A 15496-nucleotide genomic window follows, 5' to 3' on the forward strand; every position below is an offset into this window, starting at 1 on the left:
AGCACATACAGTGGCCATGGATACAATTTTAGGAGGGCCAATAGGAATAATTTGGGGGCGTGGCTTCTGTTAGTCAATATAAATATGGATAGATGAATTAATAGAGGGATGGATGGATAAATGGATAAATGGAGGGATGGATGGATGGATGAATAGATGGATGGATGATGTACAGATGGATGGATACTGGAGGGATGATGAATGGAGGGATGGATGGATAGATGGATGGAGGAATAGATGAATGATGCAGTGGATGGATAGACGGATGAATAGATGAATGGATGATGTATAGATGAATAGATGGCTAGAGGGATGGCTAGAAGGATAGATGATGGAGGGATAGATGAAGGACAGATAGATGGACGGAGAGACGGAGGGCACAGTCACAGAGATCTGAACTCTCCAGATTCTTGTAGAGAGTCTGATTACTAATCTGATTACGAGGTTAATCTGATTACAGCGTTCTGCCTCACAGTGATGAAACGCTAATTCACTTGAGTAAAGCAGTGTGGAGTATTACAGGAACACTCAGAGATCCTGCTGCAGATCCTGAGCACTAATCCACAGACCAAACCCTAATCCTGTTCACACACGAAGATAAATAGATGAATAGATACATAAATAAATGAATAAATAAATAAATAAATAAATAAATAAATAAATAAATAAATAAACAGCCAACCAACCAGCCAACCAGCCAGATAGATAGATAGATAGATAGATAGATAGATAGATAGATAGATAGATAGATAGATAGATAGATAGATAGATAGATATAGATAGATAGAAAATATCATTTAAATAGCATTATAAAGAAATAAATCGTGGATGTAACGAATGTAATTTATCTAAACCAGAAATACTCATCATTACTAATCACTCACTTTCATTCTCACTCAGACAGTGATCATCAATCACAGTGTGTGTGTGTGTGTGTGTGTGTGTGTGTGTGTGCGCACTTTACGAGAGAGAAGGATTTGCAGGGTTGTGTGAGATACTTTACACTTCATTAGAATTAAGAATGTGGTCCTGTAGAGATGTGGAGAACGGAACACTGTGGTCATGTGACTCACCGCAGCTTCAGCTAATGATTAAGAAGGTCATTGTCTCAATGAGATAACCACTGGAGATATATGTGTGTGTGTGTGTGTGTGTGTGTGTGTGTGTGTGTGTGTGTGTGTGTGTGTAAGGCAGAAATGGAGATGGAGAAAAAAGATAAAGATTGATAAATGGGGAAAGAGACAGAGAGAGAGAGAGAGAGAGAGAGAGAGAGCGAGAGAGAGAGAGAGAGAGAGAGAGAGAGAGAGTGAGTAAAAGAAATAAAGGAGACAAAGTGAGAGACAATCAACTACCGAGGACGACACAAAGAGTATGATAGAGGAGTGTGTGTGTGTGTGTGTGTCTGTGTGTCTGTGTGTGTGTCTGTGTGTGTGTGTGTGTCTGTGTGCAAGACAGAGAGAGATGTGTGTGTGTGTGTGTGTGTGTGTGTGTGTGTGTGTATGTAAGACGGAGAAAGATTGTGTGTGTGTGTGTGTGTGTGTGTGTGTGTGTGTAAGACAGTGAGAGATTGTGTGTGTGTGTATGTGTGTGTGTGTGTGTGTGTGTGTGTGTATGTAAGACAGAGAGAGATTGTGTGTGTGTGTGTGTGTGTGTGTGTGTGTGTATGTAAGACAGAGAGAGTGTGTGTGTGTGTGTGTGTGTGTAAGACAGAGAGATTGTGTGTGTGTGTGTGTGTGTGTGTGTGTGTGTGTGTGTGTGTGTGTATAAGACAGAGAGAGATTGTGTGTGTGTGTGTGTGTGTGTGTAAGACAGAGAGAGATGTGTGTGTGTGTGTGTGTGTATGTAAGACAGAGAGAGATTGTGTGTGTGAGTGAAAGGAGTGTAATTACTTTAGCATGCTGTGAGACAAATCACAAAACAGTGAGTTGTTCTTCAAGGATTGGTGAGAAACTTAACCTGAGAGAAAAGGAGGGGAAACAATAAAAGTTGGATACACACACACACACACACACACACACACACACACACACACACACACACACACACACACACACACACACACACAACACACACACACACACACACACACACACACACACACACACACACACACACACACACACACACACACACACACACACACACACACACACACACACACACACATGCACACACATACACAGGGGGAAAACACTTTATTTAATGAGTGACTATATTGAGCTGTGACACAGCAAATCCCATAATAAACCAACACAGCGTTACCATGGTTACACAGTCTATATATGTTGTCTAAATGATGTTTTCTCTTTTAAACTATAATACAGTGAGACAGACAAAATCAACCAACAGAAAAAGTTATTGTATATATCAAGCAGGATGTATGTGAGGGCTGTGAAATGTATGTGAGATGATGTATGTGAGAGCTGTGAGATGATGTATGTGAGAGATATGAGAGGATGTGTGAGAGAGCTGTGAGATGATGTATGTGAGAGATGTGAGATGATGTATGTGAGAGATGTGAGATGATGTATGTGAGATGTGAGATGATGTATGTGAGAGATGTGAGATGATGTATGAGAGATGTGAGATGATGTATGTGAGAGATGTGAGATGATGTATGTGAGAGCTGTGAGAGGATGTATGTGAGAGATGTGAGATGATGTATGTGAGAGCTGTGAGATTATGTATGTGAGAGCTGTGAGATGATATATGTGAGAGATGTGAGATGATGTATGTGAGAGCTGTGAGAGGATGTATGTGAGAGCTGTGAGATGATATATGTGAGAGATGTGAGATGATGTATGTGAGAGCTGTGAGATGTATGTGAGATGATGTATGTGAGATGTGAGATGATGTATGTAAGAGATGTGAGATGTATGTGAGAGCTGTGAGATGATGTATGTGAGAGATATGAGAGGATGTGTGAGAGAGCTGTGAGATGATGTATGAGAGATATGAGAGGATGTATGTGAGAAATGTGAGATGATGTGAGAGATGTGAGATGATGTATGTGAGATGTGAGATGATGTATGTGAGAGCTGTGAGAGGATGTATGTGAGATGTGAGATGATATATGTGAGATGTGAGATAATGTATGTGAGAGCTGTGAGATGATATATGTGAGAGATGTGAGATAATGTATGTGAGAGCTGTGAGATGATATATGTGAGAGATGTGAGATGATGTATGTGAGCTGTGAGATGTATGTGAGATGATGTATGTGAGAGATGTGAGATGATGTATGTGAGAGATGAGATGATGTATGTGAGAGATGTGAGATGATGTATGTGAGAGCTGTGAGATGTATGAGATGATGTATGTGAGAGCTGTGAGATGTATGTGAGATGATGTATGAGAGATGTGAGATGATGTATGTGAGAGATGTGAGATGATGTGTGAGAGCTGTGAGAGGATGTATGTGAGAGATGTGAGATGATGTATGTGAGAGATGTGAGATGTATGTGAGAGATGTGAGATGATGTATGTGAGAGATATGAGATGTATGTGAGATGTGAGATGATGTATGTGAGAGCTGTGAGATGATGTATGTGAGAGATATGAGATGATGTATGAGATGTGAGATGATGTATGTGAAAATGTGAGATGTATGTGAGAGCTGTGAGAGGATGTATGTGAGAGATGTGAGATAATGTATGTGAGATGTGAGATGATGTATGTGAGCTGTGAGATGATGTATGTGAGAGATGTGAGATGTATGTGAAAGATGTGAGATGATGTATGTGAGAGATGTGAGATGATGTATGTGAGAGATGTAAGATAATGTATGTGAGAGATGTGAGATGATGTATGTGAGAGATGTGAGATGATGATTGTGAGAGCTGTGAGATGATGTATGTGAGAGATGTGAGATGTATGTGAGAGATGTGAGATGATGTATGTGAGAGATGTGAGATGATGTACTGTATGTGAGAGCTGTGAGATGATGTATGTGAGATGTGAGATGTATGTGAGAGATGTGAGATGATGTATGTGAGAGATGTGAGATGTGAGATGATGTATGTGAGAGATGTGAGATGATGTATGTGAGAGCTGTGAGAGGATGTATGTGAGAGATGTGAGATGATGTATGTGAGAGATGTGAGATGATTTATGTGAGATGATGTATGTGAGAGATGTGAGATGTATGTGAGAGATATGAGAGGATGTATGTGAGAGATGTGAGATGATGTACTATATGTGAGAGCTGTGAGATGATGTATGTGAGATGTAAGATGATGTATGTGAGAGCTGTGAGATGATGTATGTGAGAGCTGTGAGATGATGTATGTGAGAGATGTGAGATGTATGTGAGAGATGTGAGATGATGTATGTGAGAGATGTGAGATGATGTATGTGAGAGATGTAAGATGATGTATGTGAGAGCTGTGAGAGGATGTATGTGAGAGCTGTGAGATGATGTATGTGAGATGTGAGATGTATGTGAGAGCTGTGAGGATGTATTTGAGAGCTGTGAGAGGATGTGTGAGAAAGCTGTGAGATGATGTATGTGAGAGATGTGAGATGTATGTGAGAGCTGTGAGATGATGTATGTGAGAGATGTGAGATGTATGTGAGAGCTGTGAGATGATGTATGTGAGAGCTGTGAGAGGATGTATGTGAGAGCTGTGAGTGAACGTGTGAGGCTGAGTTTCTAATCATGGTTGATCCACCCAGAGTCAAAGGTGTGAGTCAAACGTGTCAGAAGACAGTTTGTTTCAGGTCTGATGTTCATGCAGCATGATAATCAGCACTGAAGGTGACCCAGAATATTCCTACACACACACACACACACACACACACACACACACACACACACACACAGGAGATTTGACTGGAGCACGCAGAATGAGCGAATCTGCTTCATAAACCTTCTGACATTAGTATGAATCAGCTTCAGCTACAAACAAGCTCCGCCCACTTGCATAGATATTTGCAAATTAAAATAATTGTGAAAGCGAGTGTGTGTGGAGCGTCACAGATCACAACATCGCGTTATAGTTACTATGGCAACAATCAGCATGTGTTAATGTTGAAGTTGAGTTTATGGTTTGGTAATGTATGTTGTGACCTTTGACTATACACACACACACACACACACACACACACACACACACACACTCAGACATATAAAGCAATCAAACATTACGTTATACAACCCAGACTGTGTGATTGCAGTTTCCTGTGCAAATTTGTGTGGTTTGTCGCATAAACACAAAGTGACTGCGTGTGCACATTTCACACCCGTGTCATTAGCGTGCTAAGAATATCCAGTGTGAGCAACAATGATGAAATCCACACAGCTTCAACACGTCTCGCATGGGCGCATGGAGCGCATGGAGCGCATGGAGAGCAGAGAGAGCATGGAGAGCAGAGAGAGCATGGAGAGCAGAGAGAGCATGGAGAGCAGGGAGAGCAGGAAGAGCATGGAGAGCATGGAGAGCAGGAAGAGTAGGGAGTCTCACCACCAAATCTGATTTAGTCTGGTCTTAAAAGAGGCCGAGTCTCGCAGACGGACGCAGAGAGCACGGCGCACGCAAAATGAAAAGCTTTTAAACTTTTAAAGGAAGCCGTAAAAAGTCAGCAAACACACATACACAAACAGACACACAGACACACACACACAAACACACACACACACACACAAACAGACGCACGCACACACACACACACACACACACAAATAGACACACAGACGCACACACACAAACACACACACACAGAAAAACGCTCTATAACTCACTATAAATCCACCATTTGCTCAGAGCTTAGAGTAGAGCTACATAAATCATTCCCAAGGCCTTAATGCCACCAGACAAAGTCCCTATCAGAAACTCAAAATATGAGCACATCAGCCCTGCCTTCTCCACTCTACATCTCAGTGAAATCTCACACTGATTATAAAATACTACTACTGACGTAAAGCACTTAACGCTCTCACGCCGCAGTATCTGAGTGAACTTCTGTACCAGGATGATCCTCCACGCCTACTTAGATCAAAGGTGCAGGCTATTTGTTGGTACCTCAAATAATGAAGACTCCAGCAGGGGAAGATGTTTCTCTTATAAACCCCACAGTTATGGAACAACCTTCCATTTAGTGTTCGGGACTCAGACACACACACACAGGAGATTTGACTGGAGCACGCAGAATGAGCGAATCTGCTTCATAAACCTTCTGACATTAGTATGAATCAGCTTCAGCTACAAACAAGCTCCGCCCACTTGCATAGATATTTGCAAATTAAAATAATTGTGAAAGCGAGTGTGTGTGAGCGTCACAGATCACAACATCGCGTTATAGTTACTATGGCAACAATCAGCATGTGTTAATGTTGAAGTTGAGTTTATGGTTTGGTAATGTATGTTGTGACCTTTGACTATACACACACACACACACACACACACACACACACACACACACACTCAGACATATAAAGCAATCAAACATTACGTTATACAACCCAGACTGTGTGATTGCAGTTTCCTGTGCAAATTTGTGTGGTTTGTCGATAAACACAAAGTGACTGCGTGTGCACATTTCACACCCGTGTCATTAGCGTGCTAAGAATATCCAGTGTGAGCAACAATGATGAAATCCACACAGCTTCAACACGTCTCGCATGGAGCGCATGGAGCGCATGGAGAGCAGAGAGAGCATGGAGAGCAGAGAGAGCATGGAGAGCAGAGAGAGCATGGAGAGCAGGGAGAGCAGGAAGAGCATGGAGAGCATGGAGAGCAGGAAGAGTAGGAGTCTCACCACCAAATCTGATTTAGTCTGGTCTTAAAAGAGGCCGAGTCTCGCAGACGGACGCAGAGAGCACGGCGCACGCAAAATGAAAAGCTTTTAAACTTTTAAAGGAAGCCGTAAAAGTCAGCAAACACACATACACAAACAGACACACAGACACACACACACAAACACACACACACACACAAACAGACGCACGCACACACACACACACACACACAAATAGACACACAGACGCACACACACAAACACACACACACAGAAAAACGCTCTATAACTCACTATAAATCCACCATTTGCTCAGAGCTTAGAGTAGAGCTACATAAATCATTCCCAAGGCCTTAATGCCACCAGACAAAGTCCCTATCAGAAACTCAAAATATGAGCACATCAGCCCTGCCTTCTCCACTCTACATCTCAGTGAAATCTCACACTGATTATAAAATACTACTACTGACGTAAAGCACTTAACGCTCTCACGCCGCAGTATCTGAGTGAACTTCTGTACCAGGATGATCCTCCACGCCTACTTAGATCAAAAGGTGCAGGCTATTTGTTGGTACCTCAAATAATGAAGACTCCAGCAGGGGGAAGATGTTTCTCTTATAAACCCCACAGTTATGGAACAACCTTCCATTTAGTGTTCGGGACTCAGACACAGTCTCAGTGTTCAAGTCGAGGCTGAACACATATTTATTTAGTGGAGTCTTTAGTCAGTAGTTACTGAGCAACTCAACAACCATGAGAATGGATTTGGACTGTAAATATAATCAAATGTCTGCGACAATGCAGAAGGCCACAATCAGCATGAACATGATTTGCACGTAAACGTCCATCAGTGAACAGAGCACCTCAACAATGATGAACTGTAATGAATGGACATTTGGTGTTGAGGATAAATTCTGTTTTGAGTTTGGTTCCTCATACCATCTCAGGGAGCTTTTCATTTTTCATTGTCACTGTGGACACCAGATCTCTCATCAGGGAGAAACGTATAGGGATTCATGAATCAGTTCCAAATTTAGATTCTAATTATTTCTGTATCCTGCTTTAAGCGCATTTGTGCATTGTTCAAAATGTGTAACACATACATCTGAACTGAATTCCATTAAACTGACTTTGTCATTGCAAATACCTCAATAATATCAAACACCTCAATCACCTCAAATACATCAATAATATCAAATACTTCAATCATCTCAAACATCTCAATCATCTAAAATACCTCAATCATCTCAAACACCTCAATCATCTCAAAAACCTCAATCATCTAAAATACCTCAATAATATCAAACACCTCAATCATCTAAAATACCTCAATAATATCAAACACCTCAATCATCTAAAATACCTTCATAATATCAAATACCTCAATTATCTCAAATACCTCAATCATCTCAAATACCTTAATAATATCAAACACCTCAATCATCTCAAATACCTCAATCATCTCAAATACCTCAATAATATCAAACACCTCAATCATCTCAAATACCTCAATCATCTCAAATACCTCAATCATCTAAAATACCTCAATAATATCAAACACCTCAATCATCTAAAATACCTTCATAATATCAAATACCTCAATCATCTCAAATACCTCAATAATATCAAACACCTCAATCATCTCAAATACCTCAATCATCTCAAATACCTCAATAATATCAAACACCTCAATCACCTCAAATACATCAATAATATCAAATACCTCAATCATCTCAAACATCTCAATCATCTAAAATACCTCAATCATCTCAAACACCTCAATCATCTCAAATACCTCAATCATCTAAAATACCTCAATAATATCAAACACCTCAATCATCTAAAATACCTCAATAATATCAAACACCTCAATCATCTAAAATACCTCAATCATCTCAAATACCTCAATCATCTCAAATACCTTAATAATATCAAACACCTCAATCATCTCAAATACCTCAATCATCTCAAATACCTCAATAATATCAAACACCTCAATCATCTCAAATACCTCAATCATCTCAAATACCTCAATAATATCAAACACCTCAATCATCTCAAATACCTCAATCATCTCAAATACCTCAATCATCTAAAATACCTCAATAATATCAAACACCTCAATCATCTAAAATACCTTCATAATATCAAATACCTCAATCATCTCAAATACCTCAATAATATCAAACACCTCAATCATCTCAAATACCTCAATCATTTAAAATACCTCAATATAACAAACACCTCGTTCATCTCAAACACCTCAATCATCTCAAACACCTCAATCATCTAAAATACCTCAATTATTAATCTTAAACCAAACACCTCAATTATCTCAAATACCTTCATAATATCAAATACCTCAATCATCTCAAATACCTCAATATAACAAACAACTCATTCATCTCAAATACCTCAATCATTTAAAATACCTTCATAATATCAAATACCTCAATCATCTCAAATACCTCAATATAACAAACACCCCATTCATCTCAAATACCTCAATCATTTAAAATACCTCAATTATTAACCTTAAACCAAACACCTCAATCATCTCAAATACCTCAATATAACAAACACCTCGTTCATCTCAAACACCTCAATCATCTAAAATACCTCAATTATTAACCTTAAACCAAACACATCAATCATCTCAAATACCTCAATCACCTCAAACACCTCAATCATCTCAAATACCACAATATTCTAAAATACCATAATTATGTACCTTATACCAAACACCTCAATCATCTCAAATACCTCAATCATCTTAAATACCTTAATCATCTCAAATATCTCAATTATTAACCTTAAACCAAAACCTCAACCATCTAAAATACCTCAATAATATCAAACACCACAATCATCTAAAACAACTCAATAATATTAAACACCTCAATCATCTAAAATACCTCAATCACCTCGATCATCTCAACCATCCCAATCATCTCAAGCACCTCAATCATCAATCATCACCCTGCAGGAATCAGACACACTTCAGGAGTGTGTTAAAGACTTCACTTCAGAAGATATAACATTAGCGATAAAAAAATCACCTTAGATCTTGATTTAGCTCTAGATCCTGAATTGAGAGAAAGTGAGGAGGTTCTCTGCAAGCTTTTGCTGTCAGACATGAAGCTTTGAGGAGATTAGGAATTTTGCTCAGCAGCTTCCTAACATGAGCAGAATGTAAAAAACAAACACAAACATTTTTGTAAATCAGTTACAGATTAAAACTAAAACCCACATGTTTAATTTATAAAGCAAACGAACGCAGTTTTCAAAACACACACTTCTAATTGCCATTTTTCTCCCAGAATATGAGAAATGCTAACCACGCTAGTGACCTGTCAGGCAGGAGGTGCGCTAATGGGGCTTCTGCTGGAGCAGACGAGTTTAGCGGCTCTGAAAAATATATCGTTTTTGCTCTTCCACCATCTTCCAGGTCATAAATCATGAAACAAGCACCGTGCAGGTGTAGGAGAAACAACACTACAGACTGCAGGAAGTGAGAAGGAAGTTCTCTACAGGCCTCTGTAAAAGAGGAACATGTGAGATGTTCTGTATGACGAGAACCCAAACAGCTTAATTCAAAGCTTTATCAGAAACCAGCACAATTTAAAAGCATCCTTATCCTCAAGACATATTTCTTTCAGAATAAGCTAAAAAACTGCAAATCCACCAGCACAGAACTCCATCCCTTTCCTAGAGAAGCTGAAGATCACCTGGATCAGTGATGTCATGATAACAGAAGCTCCATCATTAGCATTAGCTTAAAGAATAGACCAGTATCTTCAGCAGGTCAGTGATCTTACCCAAGACCACCATTCTCACAAAATGAGCACAGCGGTTATCTTACCCACAATGCTTAGAGTGAAGTGAGCACACATGGTAAGCAGGTGAAGGATATGGACTGGACACCATGCGGATGCACCAGTTACGAGGACATGTGGTCTGCTTGAGGCAGAAGAACACCACAGGTGCCAACTCCGGGAAGGGAACCACCAGCGCACTGAGGTCATAGCTGACATCATCACCTGGCCCCACCTCCTCTATGATGTCATCCCCTTGGACATGGCCGTAGTCCTCATGCAGCCCAGCTCCCATCTGGCTCATGGCCAGTGGTCCGGGACCCTCCTCGGAGGTCATAGTGACACCGTAGCGACCTGGAGAAGAAGAGAGTGAGGAGAGGAATACAGAGTTAGGGATTAATTACTGCTGCAGAAATGGATCATTTATCATCAGCTCAAATCATGGAGATATCCGGTTTCATGCATAGTCTGATGATATGCCAGCATTCCAGACACTCCAATATTATGATATTCCAGTTTTCCACACACATCATTATTCCTAACATTCAGAATTCCACACAGCCCAGTATTACATACACCACAATATTCAGTACACATCAGTATTCCCAACATGTCAGTATTCCATATATATATATATATATCAGTATTTCTTAATATTCCATAGTCTCTACAAACCAGTATTTCCTAATGATCCATATTCCCTACACTCTATTATTCCCTAACGTTCAGTATTCCCTACACTCCAGTATTCCAAAAACGTGACCTTTTTAAGTTTATAAAACAGTATAATAATAAATAACACTCGTGCGTGTGAGGGATAAATAATGTAAACTTGTGTTTTTGGTGTTTGTTGATTTTTCTATTTTATTTCAGGCCTGAAACAACATTTATCTTTCAGTTATCATCGTGTGTGTGTGTGTTTGTGTGTGTGTGTGTGTGTATGTGTGTGTGTGTGTGTGTGTGTGTGTGTGTGTATGTGTGTGTGTGTGTTTGTATGTGTGTGTGTGTGTGTGTGTGTGTGTGTGTGTGTGTGTGTGTGTGTATGTGTGTGTGTGTATGTGTGTGTGTGTGTGTGTGTTTGTGTGTGTTTGTATGTGTGTGTGTGTGTGTATGTGTGTGTGTGTGTGTGTGTGTGTGTGTGTGTGTGTGTGTGTGTGTGTGTGTGTTTGTATGTGTGTGTGTGTGTGTGTGTGTGTGTGTGTGTGTGTGTGTGTGTGTGTGTGTGTGTGTGTGCAGTAACAGTCAGCATTACATCAGATGGATTTAGACAGGAGCTCCAGATTGCCCATCTCGCCTCACTCTCTGACATCCACTCGGTTTGTGTGTGGTTCAGGACAAAGCAGCTTTTCAATCCATAAAACACGACACACACACACACACACACACACACACACACACACACACACACACACACACACACACACACACACACAATGTATTTAATCTATTAAATGAGCTTTATCCTAACCACTTCCTGATAAATGAATAGGTGTATCCTGGGAGAGAGGAACAGAAATAAACTCTGGATGAGATCACACACGTTCTGGATGGAGTCGAGGTTCTCTGTGCTGAACATCATGATTTATACATGACTCAGGAGTCTGCATGCTGCTCTGTCAGGAATTAAACATCTGTCCTTCACCAGAATGAAGTCAAGTTCTCACTAAAGTGTTTACTGGGACGATCACCTGAAATCTACTGAACCTGTGAGTTGATAAAGAGGCTGATGGATAGACGCACTTGAGTCGAGGAGAACACGCTGCAAATAAACATCTGATAAACGAACAAATGAGATGTGACAGTGATGTGATGTGCTTCTGCTGCTGCTGCAGACTGGGGGATGGGGATAGAGAGCTCAGAGATCAGCAGCAGGAGCAGTGTGATGTGTGATGCTGAGGAGGACATCATTAGGATTCATGAGCAGATAAAACCTTGGTATTGAGATGAATCATTAGACAGAAGAGAGATTTACACTCATCAGCCCACAACGTCTGCCAGATGTACGAGCGTTATTTACTGATATCGTGTTTAAAAAAGATAATCTTATACTCAGCTGCAGTTACTGAAGCGTTTTACAGATTATTTTACATCATCTGATAATCTGATAGTGTAAATAATGTTAAATATTATATATAAAATGTACTTTTATTCTTAAAGAAAAAACAAACAAATACATTTATAATCCTTAAAAAAGATTAAATTGAATATTATATCCAGCTCATAAAAAAAAAAACATAAAATGTATTATTGATTATTTAATTATTTTTACACGACTCATGCGATATATTTAATAGATTTTTACAGATTTTTTTCCAGACAATGTTATATTATTATTTATATTATTTTATTTAGTTATATTATTATAAAATTGGCTCCCAGTCTGTACGAGGAGCCTAGAATTCGTTTTCCTTTATTTATTTCACTGCTTTTCACAGTGAAGGAGAGTGTAGACCTCTGTCTCGAGTGTGTGAGATCACTGCAATACTGCTGAAGACGTTTCCTCCATCACTCTGAAAGCTTTTACATCAAAAAATATGACTATATAAATATCATATAAAATACAGGGAACATTTTCGAAGCTCCTCCGACAATTTGACAGCCAATCAAATCGCTAACACCATCATCATCACCATCATCATCATCATCATCACAATACAAATATCTTTATCTAAATTCATCTCAGTGGAGCACCACAGCAGGGATGTGCATCTCCATAACTGAGGCCGATGTGATTCCCATCTCAACGCGGATCCAACGATACGTTACAGATACTTATGAAGCAGCTACTGATACGATACGCTTCAACCCTGTTACGATGCAGTGTGACCCGATTTCTACGATGTGATAGAAAACATCTGATGCCCTGCAATTCGGTATGTTTCAGAAAATTCACTTTTATGTCTTTGGTTCAGACAGACAGCAAATCATCAAATTATTTAAGAGGTTCTTTTCCTGTTGTGTCTGCAGGAGGTTACAGCTCTGCCTCTGCCATGTTAATCTGTGTTCCATGTGACTCTCAGGACACGCCTCCGTCTCTGTAGTGTGATTGTAAAACAGAGAACGATTTCGGAGCGAAAGCTTGATGCCGTATCATCTGCCTCTTCTCTCACTCTGTTTTCAATTCTTCTTTTTTTATTCTCCTTTTGTTCACTTGATTCCATCATCAACCTGTTTCCTGTGAAACCCTCAGTAACACTGAGAGTCTCTATGAGAATCTCTCTAATCTTTTAACACCAAAACATATTAGCACCTTTAAAAGGGTGGCACACACACACACACACACACACACACACACACACACACACACACACACACACACACACAGTGTAACATCTGTTTAAAAAGATGTTACTGATGAAGACTGATTAAATATAAGATTGCATATGCACTTATTTCCTTTCCAGAAATTGTGTGTGTGTGTGTGTGTGTGTGTGTGTGTGTGTGTGTGTGTTTAATGGCAGTGAATTGAGATTAATGTGAATGGTGAGGTGTTTAGGGATGAAGTGGTGTTGGTGGTTGGGTTTGTGTGTGTGTGTGTGTGTGTGTGTGTGTGTGTGTGTGTGTGTATCCTGTCCTGATTATTGAGCGGTTGAAGAGCCGAGCGATTTGCCTATGCAGTCACCATGATCCCGTACGAACAGGACACGAGATTCAATAATGCTAAATTATGAAGCAGCAGTTTTTACGTAATGAGCGCTCGGAGTCGAATCAATCGCACACAAACACCACCAGCGATTTCTTTTAGCGTGTCCTGAGTCGCATCACACGCCGCTCCGAAACAAGCTAATGCTACTAAAAACCACATCAATCAACCGAACTAACAAACAAACAAACAAACAAAGTCAGGAGTAGAAACAAGCTGTTTGAGTGATCCCAGAGGAACCACACGGAGATCTCAATCAGATACAGATCATCTCATTTCACTTTGTAGCTAGCTCTTATTAAAATGTGTGTGTGTGTGTGTGTGTGTGTGTGTGTGTGTGTGTGTGTGTGTGTGTACCACACACACGGCTGTGACGTGACAGCGTGCGCTCTTGAAGCGGAGAGAAAAGCTGAGCATTTCACTTTGGCGTCTGAACTCCAGCACGTGCTTCATATCTTCACGGCTGAGGATCTAAAGCGTCAGGGATGGAAAGCAGGGTTTGGGATCGTCTGGGCTACAAATGAGACACCTGGTACACGGAAAAACAATTTCTGTCCGGCTGACAGAGCGAGTGTGGAATGATGCTGCCCTCCCGAGAGACCCGTCGCCATGGCGATGCCTGTGACTGACAGGCGGCTGGTGCCGGGGTCAGACTGGAGACTCCGAGCCCGAGATGTTATTTCACTCGAAGACTTTATCGGCTCTGTTTCACTCTGGCAGCCGAGCGAGACGAGTCTCACCCCCACCCGGTCTGTCTGTGTGTGTGTGTGTGTGTGTGTGTGTGTGTGTGTGTGTGTGTGTGTTTTCATGTTCTTGTATGGAAGATGTGGAATTTTGCTCTACAGCAGCAGCTCGGTCAGGTCCTTAGTAATGCACTAGCTGTGGAGAAGTGTCCAGTGCAAGCGCTTTGTAATTACAGCTTATTATCTTTAATAGAGACTAAAGAGAGGACAGTGAGGGACCGAGGACAGTGAGAGACCGAGGACAGGAGCGAACTCACTTCCTGGTCAGAAATGTAACACTAAACAGATAATAATCCGACTTGCTGTTTAACACATGATGAACTCATGTTTGTTGGTTGTGTGAGAGGAATGTTCCAGCCCTCACACGTCTCGTCTGATGCAGTTTGGTGTGAACATCAGCTCTACAGCGATTGTCAGCGTGGAGACGTCGAGTTCAGGGAGACGCAGGAGACACGATTGTAGCTGACAGACATTTAAAAGGCGGCATAAGCTTTGGGAGTCTGGAGACCGAGATCTACACAGGGTTCAAAGCTCCTGCAGCTGATAGCAGCACTGAGACA

The 15496-nt window shown here is 40.6% G+C and overlaps 1 protein-coding gene across 1 annotated transcript in view; it reads right to left on the reverse strand.

Annotated features, from left to right (window-relative positions):
* Nucleotides 1-15496, reverse strand: part of LOC124396878 (voltage-dependent T-type calcium channel subunit alpha-1I-like) — a 119736-nt gene that overhangs the window by 75742 nt on the left and 28498 nt on the right. Inside the window, exon 2 of the mRNA XM_046866240.1 lies at nucleotides 10649-10904. Within this exon, the coding sequence (XP_046722196.1) occupies nucleotides 10649-10887 (239 nt within the window). The 5' untranslated portion in view covers nucleotides 10888-10904. The remainder of the gene's footprint in view (nucleotides 1-10648; nucleotides 10905-15496) is intronic.

This window comes from Silurus meridionalis, chromosome 14, assembly GCF_014805685.1.
Source record: "Silurus meridionalis isolate SWU-2019-XX chromosome 14, ASM1480568v1, whole genome shotgun sequence".
In the NCBI taxonomy this organism is placed as follows: domain Eukaryota; kingdom Metazoa; phylum Chordata; class Actinopteri; order Siluriformes; family Siluridae; genus Silurus; species Silurus meridionalis.